The sequence below is a fragment of the Phacochoerus africanus genome, chromosome 13 (genome assembly GCF_016906955.1).
Source record: "Phacochoerus africanus isolate WHEZ1 chromosome 13, ROS_Pafr_v1, whole genome shotgun sequence".
Taxonomy (NCBI): Eukaryota; Metazoa; Chordata; class Mammalia; order Artiodactyla; family Suidae; genus Phacochoerus; species Phacochoerus africanus.
Genome location: NC_062556.1, coordinates 77,973,319 through 77,997,841, shown reverse-complemented (window position 1 = coordinate 77,997,841; position 24,523 = coordinate 77,973,319). Strand labels below are relative to the sequence as shown.

At 56.8% G+C, this 24,523-nt stretch overlaps 1 protein-coding gene across 8 annotated transcripts in view; it reads right to left on the bottom strand.

Annotated features, from left to right (window-relative positions):
* Window positions 1-24,523, bottom strand: part of ATP11A (ATPase phospholipid transporting 11A) — a 107,429-nt gene that overhangs the window by 10,097 nt on the left and 72,809 nt on the right. For 6 of the 8 annotated variants that reach the window (XR_007131519.1, XM_047756448.1, XM_047756449.1 and 3 more), the window contains exons 16-27: window positions 23,834-23,907; window positions 18,602-18,705; window positions 13,749-13,930; window positions 12,667-12,918; window positions 11,434-11,608; window positions 9,201-9,303; window positions 8,757-8,902; window positions 8,180-8,239; window positions 7,668-7,795; window positions 5,632-5,767; window positions 5,174-5,197; window positions 625-690 (exon numbers count right to left, since the gene is read on the bottom strand). Coding sequence is in view for 7 of the 8 variants with exons in the window: in XM_047756448.1 (XP_047612404.1) it covers window positions 625-690; window positions 5,174-5,197; window positions 5,632-5,767; window positions 7,668-7,795; window positions 8,180-8,239; window positions 8,757-8,902; window positions 9,201-9,303; window positions 11,434-11,608; window positions 12,667-12,918; window positions 13,749-13,930; window positions 18,602-18,705; window positions 23,834-23,907 (1,450 nt within the window). In the remaining variant the exon portion in view is untranslated. The remainder of the gene's footprint in view (window positions 1-624; window positions 691-5,173; window positions 5,198-5,631; window positions 5,768-7,667; window positions 7,796-8,179; window positions 8,240-8,756; window positions 8,903-9,200; window positions 9,304-11,433; window positions 11,609-12,666; window positions 12,919-13,748; window positions 13,931-18,601; window positions 18,706-23,833; window positions 23,908-24,523) is intronic. The other 2 variants (XM_047756452.1, XM_047756454.1) reach the window with 1 other exon arrangement.

Below are 24,523 nucleotides of genomic sequence, written 5' to 3'. Positions count from 1 at the left end.
AAAGGCAGACCTTAGACCCCCACGGAGCTAGAGGGCTGCCCAGAGTCTCGGACCCCGGGGGACCCGCTCCCGCGGGATGGCCCGGGGCGGCAGCTCGAGGTGCGGGATGTGTGCTTTCGGATTTTCTTTGTCTCAGTTTTTACGGCTGAGGAGGGTGGGATCTGGGACCCCTCCTTAATGACACTCCGGGAGGGATCTGACGACTGTAAGAAGAGCTAGATTTGGGGGCGCTCCCTGGTGGTCTAGTGGTAGGATTCAGGGCTTGTGCCGCTGGCGCCCGGGGTCAGCCCCTGGTCTGGAAACTGAGGTCCCGCAGGAAGCTGTCGCGTGCCACTGTCACACAGACGCAGAAAGGTACGTTTTCCACATGTGCTCACTGGTTTCAATTAGTCTCGAGGTGGCGCTGGGGGCGCGGCTGCTCTGCCACTTACGAGACGTGCGACCGAGTCCTTCGCTACGGACAGGCCCTTCGCCCTCGGCGTGATTCTGACAGGGGCACCCTGGGGTCGGGCTGGGCTGGCGGGGGAGTGGGCGGGGGGAGTGGGGCGGGGGCGGGGGCGGGGGGAGTGGGCGGGGGGGGGGGCGGCCGAGCGAGGAGGCCGCCCGTCCGGGGCCGGGAGTTACCTTCAGGGTGACGGTCAGCACCATGACCGTGAAGACCAGCGTCCCGAAGGTCCAGCTCCCGAACACCTGCCGAGAGGAGCCCCGTGAGCGGCGTCCCTCTCCCACCCACGGGGGCCAGGGGGCGCCTCCCAGGGCTCTGCCCCCCGACGAGGCGAAGCCCAGAGGCCCGGGGCCCACGTGCTGGGACCCTGCGCCAGCCCCGGCGCGTGGCAGCCCCGCTGGGCACCCGGGGGACGCTGGCGGGGCCCGCGGGAAGCACACGCCCAGGCCGCACCCACGCACAGACACACAGCAGACGCAACACGGGCAGGGAGAGAGTCTGTCCTGGGGGCAAAGCCGCCTCTTGGCCCCAAGTTAATCTACAGGCATCGCTTCCCTTGAGACGTCCATGCCCCTATGAGCTGCCCCATTTCCGCTCTGTCTGACTCTGCGAGCTGCGCCTCTCAGGAAACACTCCGAGCTCTCCTTTAAGAGAAAATAAAGCTTGCAACTGCGTTCAATACCCTGTGCTAAGCCTCAGTGGAAAGAGAACATGCGAAAGAACAGGGAAGCGTATAACTGAACCCCTCTGCTCTGTTCCAGAAACCACGCAACATGGTAAACCAACCGTTTCGATGAAAAGTAAATTTTAAAAAAGGAAAAGAGAGCTCTCTTTCACAGAGCCCTGAAAAGCCGGAATAACAACCGCTTCCCTGGATGCTTGGTTTTCCACCAAAGAAACACCCACAGATGACTCACTCCAGGTGAGCGTGCAGGCTGTAGGGCTCGTGGAATATCAAGTGAGGCCAGAGCCTACTTGCAGGGTTCTAGAAGAAAACCCGAAGCGTTAGGACCTCTGAAGGAATCAGACCTAAACACCGCCACTCTGTGCTCCTCCTGTCACCAGCCTCATCCAAACTGGGCTTCACCCACTAGATCCACAGCTGCAGAGGCTCTCACCACAGGCGGTTCTGTCCCCCAGGCGGGGGACATCTGCGATGGCCAGGGACATTCGTGAGGGGTGCTGTGGGCGTCCAGGGGTCGGCTAACAGTCGGGCAGCCCCACAACCGCATGGCAGTAGCACCCAGGCGAACTCTCAGAGACAAGGCTTCTCTTCAACGCCAACGCTGGGCCAGGAGGAGCCAGCCTCCGGGATGGGCTGCAGCTTGGCGGTGGCCCATGACGACGTCTGGCCGGCACAGGAGGACACGGCGCCTATTTAATTTCCCCTGCAAGCTACTGTTTTCAGCTAAAAGCACATGGGGGGCTGGCAGTGAGGCGGCAGCTCTGAGCCTCGTGGGCAGCACCAGCTGGGCAGCGAGAAGACCCCAGGCCCACAGGTTTGCCTCCACGCCTGGCAGGAATCTTTGAAATCCTGAACGAGTGTTAGATGAGAGCAAACTGTGGGGGTGGAGCAGGGGTGGCAGGTGAAAGGGCACGGTTCGGGACCGTCGGTCAAATGCTTCTCATCTCCTCCGGGGTGGGGTGGGGGGCGAGGGGGGACGGCTCCCCAGGTCCGGTTGAGCATCAGGATCCTCGCCCAGCCCAGTGAAACCCTGTGTCTGAGCTGGGCCCTCACCTGCAGCAAGGCACAACCACCTTGAATCGGGTCTGCAGCTCCGGGCTGGATCCCGGGTGATGCTGCCACAACCGCCCCGTGAGGTTCCAGCTCCCTGGGACCCGCGACTTCGCAAGGCCTTTGGAAGCCTCCTGGTTTCCTTATTTAAGAAACCCTCAGGCCAACTGCTGAAGTCACCTTATCACGGAAATTGTTTGCCCTTGTTCCTGGGGACTTTGCAGTTGTCTGTGGAGACACCACCCCCCTTCTCAAGGTGGGGTCTGAAAGGAAGAACCTTTCCCAAGTGACATGAGTTCCCCGCCCTCCAGGGAAGCCCTGCGTCTGATTTCCTAAAGTAACGCTGTCTCCATGGAGACCACCACATAGGTAACGCAGTGTCTCCACGGAGACCATCACGCAGGTAACGCAGTGTCTCTATGGAGCCCGTCAGGCAGGCAACGCAGCATCTCCATGGAGACTGTCAGGTAGGTAACGCAGCGTCTCCATGGAGACCGTCACGTAGGTAAGGCAGGGTCTCCGTGGAGAATGGCAGGGACGTGGGTTCTCATTCAGACCAGAAGGAAAAGTCAAGGCGAATTCAGCCAAGAACTCGGTGACGGCTCTGTGCTTTTTTCCTCCACACCCGTACGAGGTTCCGTCTCCTCACCCTCTTCCTCTTTTCCTCCGAGGATGAGTATTTTGCAGGAAAACGTCCTGCTCATAAAAGAGCCAGACCAGTGCGATTCTGCGAAAAACTCTTCCACGGCAAACACGTGTCCCCTCAAGGCCGCGGTCGCGAGAAGCGCCCCCTCCGGCCACTTCACACGCGGACGTGGGCCATCTGCTGGGAGGCTGGCTGCCGTCCCGGCCACCCTGGCCGCTGCCCGCATTTCGGCTCCCGTGATGCTTATGGCTTCTATTACAAAGCCCCAGACTTGCTCCTCCTGCTGTTCGATGAGAATAAGGCAACGGCTCTCTTACAGTCTCATCTGAGAAGTAAGACGGATCTTGACGTCTGCGCAGAAAATGCTCGTGATTTTTTTTTCCAAAAATTATCAATGATGTTGTCTTTCCCTCAATAGATTCTTCAACATTTCTACAGGAACAATTTAGGTCCTTCAAAGCACCACCTTCCGTGAGCCCAGACCAAGGGCGTCACCCGTCGCCTGAGACGGCCCTGCGGCTTGAGCTTGCAGGTGGACCTCAGTCACTGGAACCAGCCTACACTCAATCCCGCTTTCCACGCTGCAAGCGATCTAAGCCTCCGAACACACAGGACTCTAGACTGATGAGGCCCCATGCAGAGCCCAGAGGCACAGAGGTCTGGAGTTAGACCAGGGATGGGGTGCCTCCTGATCCCCTAGGGGCACAGGGCCGCCCGGGACCTATGCCCCACGCTGGGTACCTTCCTTGGCACAGCTGTCCCTGCACTGGTCCCTAACGTCGCCCTGGGTCTCAGGAGCTCGGCACGAGATGTGTGTTGGCTGTCCCCACGATGCCCCCACCAACTGGAGGCTTCTCTGCCTCGTCTCCCTTTCTTTCAGATTCTAACCCACGTGTTTGTCCACTAACAGCCAAGCAAAGACACAGAGGCAGGCGGGGGCATGTGACCGTCTCGTGGAGAAGCTTCCGCTGGATGTCAGATCCAGCGTGTGGCCTGGGTACCTTGGAAATGAGCAGGAGAGAAATAAGGAACTGGCAGAAACCTGGGCTCACGCGAAGGGCCCACACCTCCGACTGCAGCAGTGAGACGGGAGGCCTCACCCACCAGAGGCCTTACCAGGGTCTGCAGCCCGAGGCCTGTGCCCACGCCTGCATCCAGGGTGCCTGCCCTCCCAATGGCGCCCGCCCTGCACGGCGCTTGTGGAGCCGATGCTAGCGCCACTCAGAGTGAGACCACCCCACCTCTGAGCTCTGACGCCCTGACCCTGCACAGCGTTTTATCCACTCGAACCTCTGTTTCCTCGCCTTTAACGCCGTGAAAGCATCTGGCAGAAGGGGCACTGGCGGTGAGCGAGGGGTTGCTGCGGAGGGGAACTTCAGGCCACGTCGGCCGAGCAGCCCTGAGGACGAGGCCCTGGGGACCGTCTGAGATCCTCAAGGCGCACATGAGGGGCCCCTGTGACCTGGCCTAAGGGGAGCTCTCACCAAAGACACATGAGAACCATAAGGCAGCCCTATTCAACTAGAATACAGAGAATGAAGTGAAAGGCAATAGGAAGCTCCAGGGAGCTCCCTGTGGCACAGCAGGCTAAGGATCCAGAGCTGTCCCTGCTGTGGCGCAGGTTCAGCCCGTGGCATGGCCAAAAAAAAGAGTAAGCTCTAGAAAACGTCAAGGTTTTAGAAAAGGGCAATACGATTTGGAAAAATCCTCAAGATCAAGTTAGAAAAGGTGAGCTTACATTACAACGAGTGATAACAGCACCTTTTCAATCCCAAGAAAAAACAGAGAAATCGATGGGTGAGCAGGGTGCCCAGGACCCCAAGCAAGTCTCCAAACCTCAGCCCCACCCGAGGAGAGAGACCCGGGCAGAGAGAGCTGTTCCGTCAAACGCCTGGCCCCCTGCGCCTGCTTCTACGACGACACTGAGACATCAGGCTGGGAACCGGACGCGTGGGGCCCCGGGGCTCCCGGGGTTCTGCAGGCAGCCTGGGGTCAGCTGCAGGCAAAGCAGCATCCCCGCCAGCCTCACGTGCCTGCGTCTTTCAGATTTTTTAGGTCAAGGGAAGTCCAAACAGAGCCAGTCAACTTAGACACATCACCAACGCAGCTGGCGACCCCGACACAGAGACCCAGGGAGGAGCCCCCTCCCCCGCACAGGTGGCCCAAGTGGACACACACGTTGGTCTCCAGGGCCACCTCCAGTCCCCAGACGTGGGGGCGGCAGCGTCTATAACAGCGTTTCTACTGACAAAGCACACAGAGAGGGCACGGGGGAAAATATTTTCGAGAAATATTTTATCTGTGATGCACTCCAGAAACACAGAAGACACACCCAGCGCTGTCTTACCATGTGTGTGTTGGTGGTGATGGTCTGAGTGGGGAGGAGGCCACAGCAAAAAGAAAAAAGCAAGAGACAAATCAAACACCCCGGCAACGACGCCAGCGACCGGAAGAGCCCGGGGTCTCTCCGACATCTACAAACCGACGCGTCACCAAGGAGACAGGCGCTGAAGGCGAGGCGGGGCACAGACCAAAGGGTCTGAAGAAGCGAATAACCCCTGCGTGACCTGGGATACCCGAATGCTGACGCGTCGCTAACGGTGACACCCGAGTTACAAAACCAGTCTGGACTCGCCTGCGGAGGGCGCCCCTAGAGCTGGCAGAGCCTGCCCTCCAGCTGGCGGACAGACCCCGTCCCCGTCCCCGGGGGCTGCGCTGAGAGCGGGCCCGCCCGCGACGGGCGGGGTTCCAGCTCTCCCCCCCCTGCAGCCATGCCCACGCCCGCCGGCCCGCTTCCCCGCTGACCTGCCCGCTGCTGGACACGGCCGTGGTTTCGAACATGAAGTAAGCACCGAAGAAGAACACCAGGGCGTCGAACAGGCCGAGGAGCGTCCAGTAGACGAACACGCGCCAGCGCAGCAGGGCGTTCTTGGCGATGTCTCTGGGGGGAGAGGCGGCGACGAGGTTGCACCTGTTGCCTGCGCCCGCTCCACGCCCGGCGGCCCCCACTGGCTCTGCGGTGACGGACCTCGCCCGGGAGGGGCCCTGACCCACGGGGCGCCCCGAGGCGGCAGGGCCGCGTGGAGGAGTCGGGACGGGAGGCAGGGTCCTACTGACACCCGCTCAGCCAGCTCGGCAAAGGCGGTCCTGGAGAGGCCCCGCCGAGCACGCAGGATCCCTGGCTCCTTCGGGTCACCCCTGCAGCCCGTCTGCACCCGTCTCGGCCAGCCGGACCCCCGTCCCCAGCTGTCGTTTGGGCGGGCACACGCTCTGAACCCAGAGAGCCTGGGGGTTGCCAGGCGGCTTCACCTCTGAACATGCCCCCAAGTCACCCCGCAGGCTCTGCGGTTGCCACACCATGTGTCACTCCCTCGGTAACACGCCCGGTCCCGGGAAGGCCCTGGGATGTCTGACAGAACAAACTGTCACAACCACAACAGGGTCCAGAGAAGGGAGAAGCACACTGTGACGGTGTGACAGCAACGTCCCCTCGATAAAACGGGAAGGACCACGGACACTTAGTGTGAGCTCCCTGGGAGCAAAAGCAAAATGTTTGCCAGACTTAGCACTGCACTATGCACAGATGTTCCCGAACAACTCTGGCTTGAATATTTCGTTCTCAAGGTGGACTGCCATTTCACCGGAGGCACCAAGATGCCGGAGTCACACTGTGCTCCTGAAAGTAAGGCCCTGGGGCGGAGGCCAGGCTGGTGCTCCTGGGGCTGCACACCTGAGATGACACTTCCCACACCTGTTCCTTCATGAGTGGCGACCCGCGGGGTTCCCTCTGGGTGCGCGTCTAAAACAGGGTGTTTCCTTTCACGTTCTTAGACTCATGCCTGTGCCGTTTTAACACACACAACAAAGGCCAAGTCTGCTTTCTTGTCACCTGCAGTGATTATTCTGGACTCCGACATTTCAAGATCCCATTTAATGGCTAAAGACTGTGATGACACAGGACCCGCAGGTGAAAAGCCTGCACAGAATTAAAAGTGCACACACACACACAGTGTGCACAAGTGTACACGTGAACAGGGCTGGTAAAGCTGGGGAAATAGATAAGACCAGTGGTGTGTTGTGTCTGTGCCCTGGCGGGACACTGACCTATGGCCCTCCGGGACAGTCTGCCAGGTGGTGACACTGAGGACACTGCATAAAGGCTCACAGAAGCTATTTCCTATAATCACATGTGCATCTACAGTTTTCTGAAAAGAATCTGCATAATTAAAAAAGCCACAAACAGTGAGTTCCCTTGTGGTACAGTGGGTTAAGGACCTGGTGTTGCCACAACTGTGGTGAGGGTTTGATTCCTGGCCTGGGCATTTCCACAAGTCGAGGGTGTGGCCAACTCCCCCTACCCCGGAAAAAAACCCCACAGACCACAGCGACACATGGAATCTGCCTGGGGTGAAGTTCTGCAAGAGCAGACAAATCTTCCTCTTGTTATTAAAAATACTTTCAGCAGAAAAAAGCAGAGCACCCTGAAATCGGATATGTTAAGTTTTTTTTTTTCTCACTGAAGAGAACATTATTGGATCTACGAGGACGATTTTGTCGAGAAATCCACTGGGGTCGGAAGAGGATAGGAACCCCCACCCCAAGTTCTTCCGCGACCCTCCAGGAACGCGGGCACACGCAAACTGGCTTCCCATGTACGTTCAAACGCAGCACCACCCTCTGCCTAAGTGGGGAGCGTCTGCACTCGCCCGGCGCTGCTTCCCGCCGGGGGAAGCGTCCCCGGGGAAGCACGTGTCAGCCGCCACCGAGCGTCTCCGGTTTGCAGCACGGGGGTCGGTTCACCCGCTGAAGGGGCGGCGCGGGGCTGCCGGCGCCCGCGGTACCTGTAGAGGGTGGGGTCTCTCCTGAGCGCGTCCACACCCACGTGCTGCTCCATCAGGCTGTAGAGCAGGATGGGCAGGGAGGTGAAGCTGATGTTGTACAGCGTCAGGTAGGCAGTGTCGTACAGGGTCTGCGGGACACAAGTGGCGGCAGAGCCGCCCGGGCCCTCGGTAAATACGCCTTGGGGACCACTTGTCCCAGTACATGCGCATTTGCACCTGCAGCGGCCCAGAGGCCCGCGCGGCCTCCAGCGCACACAGAGCGACCTCTTCCAGACACAGAGGGGCCAGGACGTGAGGACGTCAGGCGGTCCCCGCGTTAACGTCACGGCCGCCCCCGCCCCCAACACCGCAAACCCGCACCCACAGGACCCGAGGGCAGGCCTGCAGCTCTGATCGCCACCCTCCAGCTTCACCCGCCCCCACCCCCGGCTCCGCCGTCCACCCCCCCGCCGCAGCCACACACGGGGCGGGGAGGGGCGCAGGGGAGCTCCCACTGCAGCCTCCGCACTCACCTGCTGTGAAAACCCACAGAAGAACTGGTATAAAAACTGAGGGAAAATGAAGCAGACGTTCTGAAAGACAAGCCACACGCCCATTAGTTCGGGGGCGAACTGTGAGGCGTCCCTTTTCTATCACGTCCCAGGGCTCCTAAGCGGAGGGCCACGTCACATGCTGGAGCTGGGCAAAGTGACCCCAGGCGTCCCTCGTTCTACAGCGAGACAGGCAAGGGCTCTGAAACTCCGCTCTCCCTGCAGGGGTGCCATCCGGTCCCTTGAGATCAGACGGAAACTTGGGGAGGGCAAGGTGGGTGTGGGCGCAGACACGGAGCAGGCGCACCGAGAGGCACAGCGAAGAAGGATCTCAGGGAGTCGCGGAAGGAGCCCCTCCCCCACCACGGGACGGCTGAGGTCTCCTGGGGTCTCGCATCTGAGAGGAAGGCAGGCGGCGCCTCCGTGGTTGGGAGGTGAGCGCCCCCCGGTGGTTTTGAGGACGATCCCCCCACGGAGCCGCGAGGTGCCCTGACCGACGCATCACTCCATCCCGCACAGGATGCGCCGGAGACGGGGAGGAGGAGAAAGGCCTTCCTACCTTGTAGAAGAAGTACTGCACAAGCTCAGATATTCTAATGTAATAAAAATGCCCGTGGACAAGGAGCATCTTCTTTAAATGCTTAAACTTCGGTATCGCATAGTCGCTGTTCCTGGCGGCCTGGCGACCCTCCTTCCCAATGACACCTGCGAGACGGGAAAAGGTGCTGCGGCCGCCCCTCCTCGACGCCGCGCGGGAGGAACCCCCTTCTCAACGCCGCACAGGTGGACCCCGCTTCTCAATGCCGCGCGCACGCGGGCGGACAGGAGAACAGGGAAAGGCGGGGCGGTGGCAACCGGACTAGAACTTCCGGCCACCGACGCCCCTGGTCGCAGACGGTGTCCTGTGCGTCCACCTGCTGCGGCCACACCCAGGCTGTGTCCCTCTGTCTGTGCGACAAGGCAGTCGCAAAAGGCGTGGGAGGCAGACCTCGCGCGGGCTCACCTATGCCCACGTGGGCCTCCAGGATCATGCTGACGTCATTTGCGCCGTCACCAATGGCTAAAGTAATCGGGTGCTCTTTGGAAAATTTGATTAATTTAACAATCTGGAAAAGAAAAGGTAGACGTTACCCTCCCTGTTTCGTTTTTGCGAAGGTCCCTCACTAGCTGTGCAGAAAGACAGAGATGTCAGGTCAGTCAAGGAAAAAGAAAAAATATTGGCTTTGAGCTAATTGGCTAGACTCTGCCTATTTCTTTTTTTTTTTTTTTGTCTTTTTTGTTGTTGTTGTTGTTGTTGTTGCTATTTCTTGTTTCTTGGGCCGCTCCTGCGGCACATGGAGGTTCCCAGGCTAGGGGTCGAATTAGAGCTGCAGCCACCAGCCTACGCCAGAGCCACAGCAACGCGGGATCCGAGCCGCGGCTGTGACCTACACCACAGCTCACGGCAACGCCGGATCGTTCACCCACTGAGCAAGGGCAGGGACCGAACCCGCAACCTCATGGTTCCTAGTCGGATTCGTTAACCACTGCACCACGACGGGAACTCCGACTCTGCCTGTTTCATCCGCGCAGGCTGCAACCCTCCTCACAGCAAAAGTGAAACAAACCAAGGCAGCTGAGAAATGAGACAGTGGGAAGGCCTGGGGGCTGGCAGCAGGCAGGACAGGACGGAAAGAGACTGGCGGCTTTGACATAAATATTTAAATGGGGCGGAGGGGGCAGATTTCAATACATGGGAAACCTAAGCACATCCTGTTACAAGATATCACCTTCCAAGCCATTTGATTTCTAACATAAGCTGTTTTTTAAAATTTTCAAATTTGTCGTGTGCAAAACCAAATGTGACAAATCAATGCAATGAATCATTTCTGAATTTTTAGTCTTTTTCTATACAGTCTTGCCTCTCACGTATGGGCCTGTGTGACATTTCAAGACGTAAGACCGAAAAGACGAGGGAAAAATGGGTGTCGTGTCCTCTTGCTTCAGGACGGAGGCTGACAATAACTGGTATCCGTTTGCAAAAGTCAGTTAAGACCTAGAGGAAATTCCAGGTAGTATCTGACGACCAAACAGCGTCCCTAGTTCTGCTCTGGATGTCCCCGGACAAGGTTTAGGTGCAGTCACACACATTCTGATCCCAAATAGAACGTCTATGAATTCTGGGATCTGCTTCTCCTCACGGAGAATCACCCTGGGTGGATGCTGGTGTTTTATTTTCAGCGACACCAGCGCTTGGCCACCTGCTGGGACCACGCCCAGGCTGCATCCCTCCTTAGGATGCGACAACGGACCGATCTGCAGTGCTTTCAGTGTTTTACCTTAACCCCTGGGTCAGTCTGAGAAGCTGTGCATTTCCTCCCATGGACAATTCAGAAGCAATTGGTCTAACTGCTCCAAGTTTCCTGACATCAAACACCACCCGTGTTCACATATATTTAAGAACACGTCAGGTGCTTTTCCACGAGACCCCAGAGCAGCAGGCAGAGTCTGGAGTCCTACAGAGTGGAAGCCACGTCTACATACCACTTTCCCAGTGGTCTTTCAGACAGGCTCTCCCAGCGAGCTGTTCGTGGACACTGCATGCCTAAAATCAGCACAACCCCCCCCCCCCATCTGCAGGCTTATTATGAAGGCAAATGTGTTCACACCTCTATCTGCAAAGGTACACAGCAGGTGCTCAGTAATGCCTGGGCCTCCCCTTCCACCTGCAGCACCGATGCTCAGAGTGGCTCTATTTCACACAAGAAGTGGGGCGAGGACGGCTCTCCTGGCCTTTGCTCCGGAGGGGGTCACATCCTTCATTCAGTCCACGCTCACTAATCACAACACGGAAATCAGCCTCCTGTTTAAATTTTTTTTTCTTTTTGTCTTTTTAGGGCTGCCTATGGAGGTTCCCAGGCGGGGGGTCAAATCAGAGCTGTAGCTGCCAGCCTACACCACAGCCACAGCAACACGGGATCCGAGCCGTATCTGTGACCTACACCACAGCTCATGGCAACACCGGATCCTTAACCCACTGGGTGAGGCCAGGGATCGAACCCGAGTCCTCATGCATACTAGTCGGGTTCGCTGACCCCTGAGCCATGACGGGAACTCCTCGTGTTTAAATTTCGATCATTTTTTGCTTCTATTCTAAAGAGGCGGTGCTTTGCTAGATTAAAAAGAAAACCAGAGGCTGTGCGAGCTGAGCTGGCTCTTGACACCGAGCCCCCGTCTGGGGAGAGGAGGGCGCGGACCTGGGCCTTCTGCAGGGGGGCCATGCGGCAGCAGAGCACGGCGCTGCAGTTCCGGCACACCTCCAGGAAGAGCTCCCGGTAGTTGCCGGAGCTCCCGTCCTCCCGGGGCTTCATCACCAGAGACAGCGCCGCTCCGTCAATGATCAGCCCGAAGTCCGGCGCATCTGCTGAGAGCCTGTGGGGCAGACACAGCAGAGACATTACTCCAGACTCAACCACAGACCTGAGAAGAGCAGATGCTTTTTTGGTGTCTGCTGATGCTACAAACTCATGATCAAGGGTTTCAGGAACGGGTATTTCCTGGCTTGTCCACGCGGTCTCTGGGCGAACGGACGGGGCGCCTCCGATGACATATTCTAAAGCTGCGCGAGACTTAATGAAGTGTTCTCGTTTCACTCATTGTGGAGGAGTTCAACGTTCGCATTTCTCTGAGGCAAAGCAAACAGCGGCCCCAGCTGTGGACTCCTGGGCAAGTTCCAGGATGGCGTGGCCACGGAAGGGGAGCATGTAGCCCGAGGTCCTGGCCGCCTGGGGGCCCGTCTGTAGGATTACAGCTGATGTCCCTTTGCTAGTCTGCCTGGAAGACCTGGCTTGGAAAGCACATGGTCATAATAGCTCCCTTTGCCAAGTTTCCAAATTACACGGCGCATCTCTTATTCCCCCAAAGGAATCCTGCGGGTCAGGTGAAGGGAGATCTCTCTACTGTTTATGAACGAGTAATTCTCAAGATGCACGTGACCAGAGAGCTGCTTTTGCTTTACCTAAGGGGTAGGAATCTAAAGTGATTTAAATACACTCTTAGATCACGTGCCTAATATCAGCAAGGCCAGTGTCTATAAAATGCAAATAAGTTGGGGGATATTCTTGGACAAACCAAGTCTTGGGCATATATACACCGTTTAGTCTTAATCAACAGACAACTGAGCATTATTAATCCGGCGGAAGCTCTGAGGAATCCGCATGCTCCTGGAGGGTCCTAGAAGCAGATGGGAGTCCGCCCAGACACGGCATTTAGTGGGGCAACGAGCCAGGCCTCTCTGCGTCCTTCACACCCACGCACGCACGCACGCGCGCGCGCACACACACACAGAGCTCTCACGCAGAAGGATACGTCATAGCTGCTAAAAAGAAATAGCTCTGGTCACGGTCCCAACCAGGTGACACATCAGAGGCCAGAGCCCAGAGGCCACCAGCCCCTCCGCAGACGTTTGGGGAGGCCGGGGCGGGGCCTACCCGGAGAAGCCGTCCGTGGTCAGGCTGGCGCTGCTGCGCAGAACGGTCTTGCTCAGCTCGAACAGCACGTCGTGCAGGCTCTGCTCCTCGAGCCGCTTGGTCGTGAGCTCCAGCAGCCGCGTGGTCCTGCGGAAGAGCTTGCAGGCGTAGCAGGTGGCGGCCGCCGTCTCCATCTTGTCGCCCGTGAGCACCCACACCTTGATGCCCGCCTTCTGCAGCGCCTCGATGGTGTCGGCCGCCTTCTCCTGCAGCCTGGGGCGAGCGACAGGCGCACACGCGTCGGTGCGGGCGGGGCGGACCAAGGCAGGGCCCGCCGGACCTTGGGGGGCGCCAGAGCCTTCCAGGTCCGCCCCCCAGACTGAAGAGCAGCCGGGCCCTGGCCGGTGCCCTTCCAGTAAAGGACCGGAGGCTGTTTCACCGCTGCGTGGGAACTTCGTACACCCCCCCCCACGCTGCCTGACACCAGGGACGCCACGCGGCCAAAATGCTAAGCAGCCAGGCAGCGCCTTGTGGACGGGCTGTTTGCTGAGCAGGCTTCTGTCCGGCCAGCCTCGCTGCTCAGAGGGAATCTGAGGACCCCCGGCGCCACCAACCCCAAAAGCCCCAACCAGGGCGAATGGGTCTGGGAAAGACGCGACACTCACTGCTTGATTTCAATGAGAAACGGCAAATACCCCGAGATCCAAAATTTGCAATCGTAACATCTAAAATGTTTTCCCTTGTATCTGGAAAAGCTAGTGACAAATGCAGCAAAAGAATTAGTTACTGATTCCACTCTAAAGAATGACTGAGAAAAACACCCTGCGTCTCGACTATTCATAACACAGTGTGAAATGCGGGTGCCTTCAGGTTCCTTCTGGGAAACGGGACTTCTAGGCATCCTGTGCCTGGGAAAGTCGCCCAGCGCCTGGCCGGGCCCCTGGTGATGTTGCCCAAGAGGCCGCCAAGCAGCCCATCGGGCCCTGACGCGTCCACACGGCCACCTGGGGGTGGTGATGCCGTTTCCTCCTGAAGCCCCCTGCAGCCCCTGCTGTCACACGGCAGAGTCACGACTCCCTAGGACGAGGCCAGCGTGTCCTTACCGGTCCTCCACGGCCGTGGCGCCGAGCAGGATCAGGTCTGTCTCTATCTGCTCATAGGCCTCCGCTAGCTTCTTCTCCCGGTCTTGAAGTGCCACCTTGGCATCCTGCAGCAGCCCGCAGACGCCCGCGTAGGCCTGCGGCTCCAGCCTCTTGTAGGCGACACACAAGGTCCGGAGCCCCTCCTGCAGGACACAGAGCAGCACGTGACGTGGACGCCAGGGCCACTCTGCCGAGCGGCACCTCTCAAGGCCGCCCCCTCTCGCGGGGGCTCACCAACCACACTGTGAACCAACCCGCCCCGAGGCGCGCCACTCACACGGAGCCGCATCCGCATCGAAGACACACGCTCACCACGCTCCGGAGCGTGCGATTTTCAAACCAGTAAGCAGGCGACTAAATAGGCAAACTAGGGCCAGCGAAAGGGAAGACCTTTTGCTCTTTTATCTCGACAGGGGAGGAGCCACGCGGCTCAGGCGGCAACCTGCACGTTAGAGTAACGACCCGTAACTGTTTATATGACAGTCTGCTCTCCCGGGTCTCACGGGAGGAAAACGACGTGGGTATTTACGGAACCCGCAGGGTCCACAGGAGGGCGAGGTAAGAATCCACAAAGAAGATTCTTCGCTGGGACCATAATTCCGGAGTCGGCCCCCAGAGCACACAGGCCACCGCCGAGGCACAGGTGAGCTGGGCTCTCAGAGCCCCAAGGGGCCGCCCGCGGCACTTCCACTCCCAGTGAAATGAAGCCGGTCGCGCGAAGATCTAATTGATGGGGTCTCAGACGACCCCCCTCTGCTTCCCCGAGTCCTCCAGCTGCGACTCTGATGAGCCCAGGAAATGAGTCAGAGCCTCCTCCATAACCAGCCCCAATTCTGGGAGGACCCTGGCCTTTCGGGATTTCCCTCTTATGAATTCTAATCTTCTACGACTCTCTCTCGGGGAACACATCACACCTGCTCAGACCTCCGAACGGTACCTCTCCTAAGAGGTAAAACACACGGGCTATGCGGCTTCCTCCTCGTGCCAGAAAAACTGCATGACAAGAGAAAAGCCTCCTGAGGATAACAGCTCCGAGCCGTCCCAGAACTTAGAGTCGGTATGGTCGGTCAGCAGAAGCTTCAAAAAGAAATAGAACCGTGCTTTTGAAAGCAGACATGCAGCTTCCCCGTGTGGAAACACAGAGCAGACATGCTTTTCTCTAGTCCTCAGGCTGGGAACTCCTAAAGCCCTGGAGGGACACTGGATACAAGACACTTGTGAGCACCGCCGCACACGGGCAACTGGAGAGGCTGTGGAGAAAGGGGAGCCCTAGCACACCGCTGGGGGGACTGCACATTGGTGCAACCGCTGTGGAAAGTGGTACGGAGACTCCTCAGAAAACTAAACAGAGAACGACCGTTTGATCCAGCAATCCCACTCCTGGGCATCTACCCAGAGAAAACCATGCCTTGAAAAGACACATGTGCTCCGATGTTCACTGCAGCACTACGTGCAAGAGCCAAGATGCGGAAGCAACCTCAATGCCCATCGACAGAGGAGTGGAGCAAGAAGATGTGGTCCATACACACAGTGGACTATCACTCAGCCATGAAAAGGAAAGAAATAATGGCATTTGCAGCAACATGGATGGACCTAGAAAGTATCCTGCTCAGTGACGTCAGTCAGACAGTGAGACCCCAACATCAAATGCTTTCACAACATGTGGAATCTGAAAAAAGGACACAACAAACTTCTTTGCAGAGCACATACTGACTCGCAGGCTTTGAAAAACGTATGGTTTCCAAAGGAGACACGTTGGGGGGGTGGGGGGACGCACTGAGTTTGGGATGGACATGCTGAAAATTTGCTTGTGATGATGGTTGTACACCTGCAAATGTAATACAATTCACTGAGTAAAAAAAAAAATTTCGATATTTAAACAAAGCCAGACAAATACACTACAAGTAAACAAAATTACAAAACACGATCCCTTACAAACACAGATGCAAAAATCCTCAACACAATTTCAGCACTGAACCCAACAGCAGGTACAAGAGATCATACACGTGACCAAGGGGGCTTTACGCCAGGAAAGCCAGGGGGAGCCGACGCATGAAGAGCAATGCAACACGCGACGTAAACAGAGCGAAGCAGAAAAACCCACATGCTTGTCTCAGCTGATGCCAAAAAAAGAATTAGAAGCATCTGACAAAACCCAACACTTTTCACGATAAAACCACTCAGTAAACAGGAACGGAAGGGAACTTGCTCAGCATGTGCGAGCCGTATACGAAAGCCCACAGCCAGCACCACACTCAAGGGGAAGATGGAGCACTTTCTCCTTAGATCAGGAGCAAGGCAAGAAGGGCTGCTCTGCCACCTGCAGCTGCTGTGGCACTGGGAGCCTTAACCAGAGCAGTGAGGCAAGAAAAAAAGGCATTCGAGTTGGAAAGGAAGAAACCAAGTTACGTCCGCTATCAGAGGACAGGACCCTCTGTGTGTCCGACACTAAGGATTCCACCAAAAAGAACCTCTGGGACGAAGAGATGAATCCAGCAAAGACGCAAGACACAAAGTCAGCACGCGCAGATCAGCTGCATTTCTGCACAGCAACTAAGAACAGTCCCAAAAGATAAATAAGAAAACAATTCCACTCACGATTAGCATCAAAAAGTAAACTACCAAAAGACAAAAAAAAAAAGGGAGTTCCCGTCATGGCGCAGTGGTTACCGAATCCGACTAGGAACCATGAGGTTGCGGGTTCGGTCCCTGCCCTTGCTCAGTGGGTGAACGATCCGGCGTTGCCGTGAGCTGTGGTGTAGGTTGCAGACGCGGCTCGGATCCCGCGTTGCTGTGGCTCTGGCGTAGGCCGGTGGCTACAGCTCTGATTTGACCCCTAGCCTGGGAACCTCCATATGCTGCGGGAGCGGCCCAATAAATAGCCAAAAAAAAGACAAAAAAAAAAGTAAACTACCTAAGCATGAATTAAACCATGGAGGTGAAAACTCAGTAGCCTGAAAACTACAATCCGATGCTGAAAGAAATCGCAGAAGTCCTAGGTAGATGGAAAGGCCCCGCGGTCACGGATGGCACCTGATACTCCCGCCAGGACAATGCCGCCTGGAGGGATCTGCCGATGCAGGCGACCCCCGTTAAAAGCACAATGGCCTGTCTCGTGGGAATGGACAAGCCCATCCTGAGACCCACAGGGACTCTCGAGGGCCTCAAAATAGACAGCAGTCTCGTAAAAGAACAAGGCTGGAGGACACGCACACCGGACAGCAGCAAAAGCCACCACAGTGGTGTGGTCCCCGCGGAGACAGACGCTGGCCAGTGGACAGACCCGAGAGCCCGAACGGGGGCGTGTGTGATTGGCCAAGTGACTTCTGACAAGGGTGCCAGGACTGTCCAACAGGGAACGAAGAATCTGTTCAGCCAGGGGTCCGGAGCCAACCGGGCAGCCACGTGCAAGAGAAGGAAGCTGGACCCTTCCCGTCCCCACGCAAACGAACTCTAAATGCACCAAAGACCTGATTGTGCTACTCCGGTGCCATGCCACAAAACTCTCAGAAGAAAACACAGGGACCAGTCTTCACGATCTTGGACGTGACAAGTTTCTGAAGTGTGACACTAGCAGCGCAGGCAACAGTAAAAATTAATTGAACTTGATTAAAATGAAAACGTCTGTGCATCAAAGGACACCATCAAGAGATCGACGGGCAAACTACAGACGGGACAAACCACCTGCAATTCAGGCATCTGCTCAGGGGTCAGCGCGCAGCATGCGGGCAGACTCCGGGCGTTCGCTAAGAAAAAGACCGGAGTGAAACACGGGCAGGGCTCTCTGGTGGCACAGCAGGTGAGGGGTCTGGCATTGTCCCAGTGGCGGCCTGGGTCACGGCCGTGGCACAGTTCCATCCCTGCTCTGGGAACTTCCACATGCCACAGGTGCAGCAAACAAACAAACAAACAAAAGAGCAAGAAACGTCTTGAATGGGCGCTTCTGCAAAGAAGACGGTGGACAGACCGTCGAGAAGCACGCGGAAGATACCCACACCATCCTCAGGCGTCAGGGAAACGCAAACAAAGCCACACCGAGGTACCACTGCACGCCTACCACGACGACCACGGTGACACAATGGAAATGCCCAGTGCTGGCAAGGAGGTGGCGAAACTGCAACCCTCCCGCTTTGCTGAAGGGAGTGTAGAGTGGTCCAGCTGCTGCGGGGAGGCGCCTGGCACTTCCTTCAAAAGTTAGGCACATCCGAACCACCCCACGGCCCAGGCCCTCCCCCTGGGTACACAACCCAAGGGAAAACAGGGGCTGAGGTCCCAACAGCATGACTGCCTGGGGCCGAAAGGTGGGAAGAACCCACGGGGCCATCGACAGGGGACGGACCCACAAACGTGTGCGCCTTGCATGGCCAGACGAGGGAGGCTCGCTCAGCCACAGAGGGAAGCGAAGCTGCCGTCACAAGAGCGCAGAGGAGCCCGAAGCAGACTGAGTACTCGCTTCAGAAAAAGCAAACGGGGTGCTCACGAGGGCGAGCGTCCCGGCCCAGAGCAGAGTCCTCGGGCTGTGGCTCAGCATCGAGGCGGCGCCAGGCAGCAAGGCAACCACGTCCGATGCCCGGGGACAAACCACATTGGCAACGACGCGGAAACGAACGGAAACACTCAGATGACCGGGTCGCTGCTGGACGGCGGAAACGGACGCCGCCCTGGGCCTCGACCACACGTCCACAAAGCCAGGCCTCAGGATAAAGGTCTAGCCCCCCTACTATTCTCCATGCGCCGGTGGTTCTGACCACGGCAGCCCCTGCTGCAAAAGGGCTGCGACGGGGCTCCCCGCCCAGCACACGCCCGCGGCTCACCACAGCGTTGTGCTCCACGCGGGACTGGATCTGCTCCACCTTGCCCTCTATCACTCGGGGGAATATGGAGGAATCGGCTCCTTTGCAAAACAGATAAATTTCTCCTGGAAGACAGAAAAGCAGAGTTTCGTTTAATCACACCGTGGGGGTGACAGATGATTTTTCACACCAAACTGTTTTCAAATTAAAAACCAGAGCAGGAGCGTGACCCTTTTAATAACTACTCGGACTGGGTTTGCTAGTATCTCACTGAGCATTTCTCCGTCCACGTTCACCAGTGACACCGGGTCTGTGATTTTCTTCTTTTGTGGTACCTTTGCCTGGTTTTGGTATCAGGGTGATGGTGGCCTCACAGGATGAGCTCGGGCGTGTTCCTTCCTCCACTGTTTTTTGAAAGAGTTTCAGAAGAACGGGTGTTAACTTTTCTCTGAACGTTTGATAGCATTCACCTGAGTAGCCCTCTGGTCCCGGACTTCTGTTTTTTGGAAGGTTTTACTCACATATTCGATTTTGGTCCTTGTGATTGGTCTGTTCATATTTTCACTTCCTTCCTGGTTCAGTCTTGGTAGGTGGTACCTTTGTGAGAATCTGTCTCTCTCTTTCCTCTAGGTTGTCCGTTTTATGGGCACATACTTGCTCACGGAAGTCTCTCATGATCCTTCGTATTTCTGTGGCGTCAGTTGCAATTTCCCCTTTTTCATTTCTAATTTTATTGATTTGAGCCCTCTCCTTTTTTTCTTGACGCGTCTGGCTAAAGGTTTATCAATGTTGATCTTTTCAAAGAACCAACTTTTGGTTTCATTGATCTTCTCTCCTATTTGTCTCTATTTCATTCATTTCTGCTCTGATCTCTTACGATTTCTTTCCTTCTGCTAATTTGGGGGTTTGTTTTTTCTCCCTTCTTTAACTGTTTTAGGGGCAAGGTTAGGTGGTTTATTTGAGCTTTTTCTTCTTTTCTGCCCTGATCAACTAGGATTTATCCCAGGGATGCAAGGATTCTTCAACATCTGCAAATCTATCCATGTGAGACACCACATCAACAAACTAAGAATAAAAACCAAATGACCATCTCAACAGATGCAGAAAAGGCTTTTGACAAAATCCAGCCCCCGTTTCTGATAAAAACTCACCAGAGAGTGGGGATAGAGGGAACCTACCTCAACGTAATAAAAAGCATATATGAAAACCCCACAGCTGACCTCATTCTCGACCGTGAACAATTGAAAACATCCCACTAAGATCGGGAACAAGACAAGGATCATTCAACACAGTTTCTGAAGTTCTAGCCACGGCAGTCAGAGAAGAAAAAGAAATCAAGGGAGTCCAAATTGGAAAAGACGAAGTAAAACTATCACCACTTGCAGATGACATACGATACTCATATAACAGCCTAAAGGCAGCGCCAGAAAACCGTCAGAACTCATCAGTGAATGTGGCAAAGTTGCAGGCTGCAAAATCGTCACGCAGAAATCAACTGCATTTCCTTATACTTACAATGAAAGACCAGAAAGAGACATCAGAGAAGCCGTCCCAATTACAACTGCATCAAAATGAGTCACATACCCAGGAATGAACCTGCCTGAAGAGACGAAAGACCCACACTCCCGAAACTATCAAACACGGATGCAAGAATCAAAGATGACACTACCAGGTGGCAAGATACGCTCTTGGACTGGAAGAGTCAATACTGTCAAAATGACCGCTACCCAAGGCGATCTACAGGCTCAGGGCAATTTCTACCAAATCACCAAAGACATTCTTCATTGACCTAGAACAGAACGTTTAAAAGTGTGTATGGAAACGCCAGAGACCACGAACCCGTCTAAACATAACAAACAAACAAAAACCGGAAACAGATCACAGCCAAGAAGGGCAGACTTGGGGCTCTCGGGGTGGAGGGAAGGGGAGGGAGTGGGCTGGACGGGCATTTGGGGGTGTGGGGGACGCAGGCCTACATCTGGAATGGAGGGGCCATGGGACCTACTGTACAGCACAGGGAGGTGCGTGCGATTGGGTCACGCTGTCATACAGCAGAGCTTGGCGACACACTGTAAGTCAACTACACTTTAAGGATGATAAAGTTTTAAAAAATAAAATGAAATTTAAAATTTCCAAAAAGTTAAAAAAACAAAAACAAAAACAGGGACAGCAGCACTAGCCCAGTTAACATGCAAAGTCGGGGACACATCACATTACACACCACCCCAGCCTCATCTCATTCCCGCAACCCCAGAATCTCACAGGCAGTCGGGGACCAGTAAAGAGTGGCCCCGAGCGTCCACTGTCCGTCACCGCTGCCCTCTCTCTGGCAAGAACCGGGACCGGGTCCGGGAGAGGACGCAGCGCGAGGGCGCCCCCCAGCGGGCATCACTGCACCCACGAGGTGCTGAGGCGCGAGCTCCTCCACTCTCTGCGGCCGCTTTGCTGCCCTGCGGCTTGACACCGGCTGCTGGGATCTGGGTTCTCCTCCGAACGTGTCTTCAGGCGGAAATCGCCCACCTGGAGCCCCCCCTCCCCGGGTGGACCCTCGGGGACCCTCAACGCTGGTGGCCTGCGAGGGGGAAGCCCTGGTCAGCCACGGGGCACCGAGAGAAGCCTGTAACTGTCCCTTGGCAGCCACCTGCCCAGCAGGGGGGCCCTCCGCTGGGGCAAGGCTGGGGACCCAGACCAGCTGGGCCACACCGGGAGCCCAGCCCAGGGCTGTCCTGCCCACCTTGGCTTTGTCCCTGGTCACAGAAAGAACTGACTCCTGTGACACATACAGAGTGGAGCACTTAGAAGGCAGCCCAGTTCACGCTCACAGAAGCCCTGAAATTAAACCAAGGGCGATGCTGACCCATGGGCAGACACAGTGGCATCTGGGACATGGGGCAGGCACGCGGCATGCAGCCGGGCAGTGCTGGGACAGAAGTGGCAGCAGAGCTGGCCGCACTGGGCAGGAACGTGGGGAGCAGCCAGCCCGATGCCCAGAAGAGGCCTGTGTGCCCTTCAGGCCGTGACCCAGGACTCCTGGCCGAGCACCGGCCAGCGTGAGGGCAGAGTCCATGCCCAGCCAGCGGCCGTGATTTCCAGGCAAAGCTCGGCCATCATTGGGCTCAGATTAGAACAAGTTCTGTGGTCCAGATAGTTCTGAATGGTGATGCACACTTGAACAAGAATTTTTCTAGAAAAACCACAGATGATTCATGGTAATGGCTTGAGTGACTTAAATTTCCCGCTGCCGCAACCTGTCATCCCTCTGTACCTGCTTTAGATGGGGACGTATTCACCCTGAAGCCTGGATGGAGGAGCGTCTCTGACGCAAGCGCACCCAGAGCCTAAGGCGGCATTTAATCCACAAAGGACAGGAGCGGAGAGGGCTTGCCGCCGGCTTCAGACCCTGCTGTCCAGGCTTGTGAGCAGGTGTGAAGTCACCCATCCCAAGTGCTGCGGACACACAGGTGCACACACAGGCCGCGCTGGGGGACCCCGGCCAGCGGTGACAGTGAGGCATCCTCAGAGAGGAACGCAAGTGCTGCCTGGCTGAGGGGCTGGGAGGCCTGCTCGTCAGGCCGTAAGCAGGGCCGCCGGCGTCGGCTCCAGGGAGGCACCGCTGCTTAGAGAGCAGCTGTAATTAAACAGTCGACACCTCTCGAAGGTGACTGCGGCGTGGCTGGCTCAGGGGGCCGCCTCTCCCCTCCAAAGCCCGCAGGAATAGGCAGGCGTCACCTCAAGGCAGCGCTTTCTAACGGCGCCCCTGCCCTGCACAGCACCCTTCTTGCGGGCCGGCTCCTGCTCGAGCCCGGGCCACGCTTTCTCTGACGGCAGGTGGCACTGTTTCCGAAGACTCCACGGCACCCAGCCCGGTACCAGCTTGGTGACCTGGCAGCTCAGGGGGCAGCAGAAGGTGTCTGTGGCTGTGGCCGTGACTGCAGGCTCGCGGTCCCAAGCGTGCCTCGAGCCCCAGACCTCACGCTCGTACGGGAACTCGCAAGGCAGAACGGCGGAAGGCATGTACCTCCCCAGGAGAAGCCTTCATCCTGGACGAGCCTAAGCACCGGCCAGCACCCGGCGGAGCGTGCACTGGCTCGGGGAACTCGGCCGTGGGCGTCCTGCTGCCCCGGGGCCAACACTGTGCAGTGTCCTGGCAGCATTTACATAAATTACTTCACGTTCCACAGCACCCATAGGTGTCGCTGGTGGGGCCGTCGGGTTTGAGAACTGGCCGGAGGCGAGGGAGCCCCGGGGATCAGAGAAGCAGCTCTGAGACGCCCAAGTTCTCCAGCTCACGGAGCGCAATTCAGGGGCACCTCTGGCAACCAGGCCGCGTCCTCAACCGGCTCCGGGGACAAAAGAAGGCATTTCCGGTTCCGCCGAAGAGACTCAAACAGCCCTGTGGAGGGAACTCGCTGTTCACTCCCTGATGACCAGAGATCCGCTCGGTGTGTTAGGACAGCGCCGCCTCTGTGACCTGCCCTCAGATCCCTAGTTTGGGCCCCGTCTGTTTAGTTTTGGGGCAGCGGCTCCATCAGATGCTGTGTCTCCTGATGAGACGCCCTTTGAACCCAGCGGTACCCGGCCCTTCACGGGCGGGGCTGGGGGGCACCTTATCCAGAGAAGCAGCTCTGCATCGAGGATGTCGCAGCCTGGTGGACCAACGGATGGCTTGTCTGCCAGGAAACCAGGCGGCCTCTAACGGCGGCTGCTGAGCTGTCCTGGGGGGGCTGCAAACCCGTGAGAAGGCCTCCGTTGGGCGGTGGGTGGGGGGGGGAAGGTCCTGCCAGGGAGATGCCCTCGGGTGCACAGCGCAGAGCAGAGAGGGGGCCTCTAAGTGAAGAGCCCTCACGGCCACATTGGAGGCAGCCTGGGAGGAGAGCTCGGGGCAGCGCGACCTCCGTGAAAAGAGCTGGAGGAGCATCAGGGACACGAGCCCAGGAGGTCCCGCAGGGACCAAGAGCACACAAGGGCTCAGGGAGGACGCGGTCGCAGATGCCCAGCTGGGGCTGCAGACGGAGACTCCGAGGGGCGGGGTGAGCAGATGCCCTTGCGGAAAAGAGCAAAGGGCCTGAACCTCGGTCTAAAGGGCTTGGGACAAATAGGGCCTGCGCTTGCGGCATCAGCGCCTGCAGCTGGCTTACCTGTGTTCTTAGAACAGAGAACAAGGGGTTAAACCCTTAAAGTGCCTACGGAATTCAGGCGTCCAAATAAAACATAACCTTAATACGCTGTTTAAGACGTCAAAGAAATTCCTACCTGTAGCAGATTTGACAATTACACTCATTCTCCTTCTTACGGAGTCAAAACTCAGTACTTCCAGCAATTCAAACCTGAAAGAGATTTAAAACTTGTTTTTTCAGGAGGTCCTGGCATGGCGCGGTGGAAACGAATCTGACTAGTCTCCACGAGGATGCGGGTTGGATCCCTGGCCTCACTCAGTGGGTTAAGGATCCGCTGTTGCCATGAGCTGTGGTGTAGGTCACAGATGCGGCTCGGATCCTGTGTTGCTGCGGCTGTGGTGTAGGCCAGCAGCTGTAGCTCTGGTTAGACCCCTAGCCTGGGAACCTCCATATGCAGCAGGCACGGCCCTAAAAAGACAAAAAATTAGGAGTTCCCGTCGTGGCGCAGTGGTTAACGAATCCGACTAGGAACCATGAGGTTGCGGGTTCGGTCCCTGCCCTTGCTCAGTGGGTTAAGGATCCGGCGTTGCCGTGAGCTGTGGTGTAGGTTGCAGACGAGGCTCGGATCCCGCATTGCTGTGGCTCTGGCGTAGGCCGGTGGCTGCAGCTCCGATTGGACCCCTAGCCTGGGAACCTCCATATGCCGCGGGAACGGCCCAAGAAATGGCAAAAAGACAAAAAAATAAAAATAAATTAAAAAAAAAAAGAATAAAGGTGGAGTTCTTGTCATGGTGCAGTGGAAACGAGTCTGATTAGGAACCATGAG